This window comes from Echinops telfairi, unplaced genomic scaffold (genome assembly GCF_000313985.2).
Source record: "Echinops telfairi isolate 266 unplaced genomic scaffold, ASM31398v2 ScPeMD7_7459;HRSCAF=8497, whole genome shotgun sequence".
Lineage (NCBI taxonomy): Eukaryota > Metazoa > Chordata > Mammalia > Afrosoricida > Tenrecidae > Echinops > Echinops telfairi.
In genome coordinates, this window is record NW_022111359.1 from 5,478,273 (window position 1) to 5,479,607 (window position 1,335).

The 1,335-nt window shown below is 59.7% G+C and overlaps 1 protein-coding gene across 1 annotated transcript in view; it reads left to right on the top strand.

Annotated features, from left to right (window-relative positions):
* Positions 1–1,335, top strand: part of UHRF1 (ubiquitin like with PHD and ring finger domains 1) — a 26,426-nt gene that overhangs the window by 4,175 nt on the left and 20,916 nt on the right. The window contains exon 2 of the mRNA XM_013007649.2: positions 273–343. Within this exon, the coding sequence (XP_012863103.1) occupies positions 273–343 (71 nt within the window). The remainder of the gene's footprint in view (positions 1–272; positions 344–1,335) is intronic.

A 1,335-nucleotide genomic window follows, 5' to 3' on the forward strand; every position in this document is an offset into this window, starting at 1 on the left:
AGCCAGGGGTCAGCAGGCCCGGGGTGTAAAGGGCGGAATGGTGACTAGTGAGGTCCTAAGGGCAAGGCTAGTAGTTGCGGGAGAAAGACGTGGTGCTTTGCTCCTGTAGTGATTGACCAGAGCAAACCCATTGCTGTTGCCTGGATGCCCGCGGCCCAGAGGCCCTATGGGGCACTTGGGGACCACAGGCTTTGGAATTGACTGCAGTTACGTGCCTGTAGCTCTGTGGGCGGCGATGCTAAATTCCTTTAGGACCGGTTTGCTCTCCGCAGTTTGCCAAGTATGCCGCGGTGCTTCAGACGCTGCCCGACGTGTCTAGTGCTGGCAGAACATTCTGGAACTGGTCTCCTGGCCCAGGCAGCGGTGCTCAAACCACGTGGACTCGTGACTCGGCACGCTGTGGTGTGGCGTGTGGGTGCCTGCCAGTGAGGTGTTAAGTTTTCTTTATAGAACCTCAGCCCGTGGTGGAGCTGGGTGGAGCCTGAGGTTCCAGGTCCCGAGCTGGAAGGTCACTGGCTCCCTCTTGCTGTGCCCCGGGGGACTGAAGAAGAGAGCAAGATGTGTGGGCCCCTCCCTCTCTCCCTCCCTCCCTCCACCAAATCTGTCCCACAACCCAGGCACCCCGCCCAGGGTGTAACTGCTGCATATGAGGACCTCGCTTTGTGACACTGGCCAGAATCTCCCCTGCTCCCCACCCACCCTTCCAGGGAGCCAGCACTCTCCGCTTCCCCCTCCCTAGGTTCCCCATTTCTTTTTGCCCTTGCTTCCCGCCTTCTTGCCCTGGCTTTTTTTTGTTTATGACCTTGAGGACCAGGAGTGGGTTCAGAGACCTGGAGTCTGGTCTTAGAGGCGCGTGCATTCGGGTCTTTATTTTTCTCCGGCTCTGTCCCAGGACCCTCGATGGCGAATCGGCAGTGAGTGATAGCCGGGCACCATCTGCTTCTGGTCTCGGGGTTCTTGTGGCGTTTGAGCTGCAAGTCCTTTGGGCAAATGGTTCCCACGCGTCTGTTGGTGTGGCGGTGCTAGGTTGTTAACTGGAAGGTTGCCGGTTCCCACAGCCGGTCCCTGGAGTCAAGACGGCCCTGCTCTGTCCTCCAGCTCGCAGGTGACTCCTGAGCCGAGGCACCGGCTTGGGTTGATTTAGGCTCGTGTAGTTCATCTATGCCCTGCTCTCAACACCTGCACTGCAGGCCTGAGGGCCTTCTCTGCGCCGCGGTGACCAGGAGCACCCTAAGCACCTGGAGAGAGGGTGCCTCACCACCTGTGTGACCACAGGGTCTTGGGGTCTGGAGAGGCGCAGGGCTGGCTAGTAGCAGCAGTGCTGCCTTGCCGGGG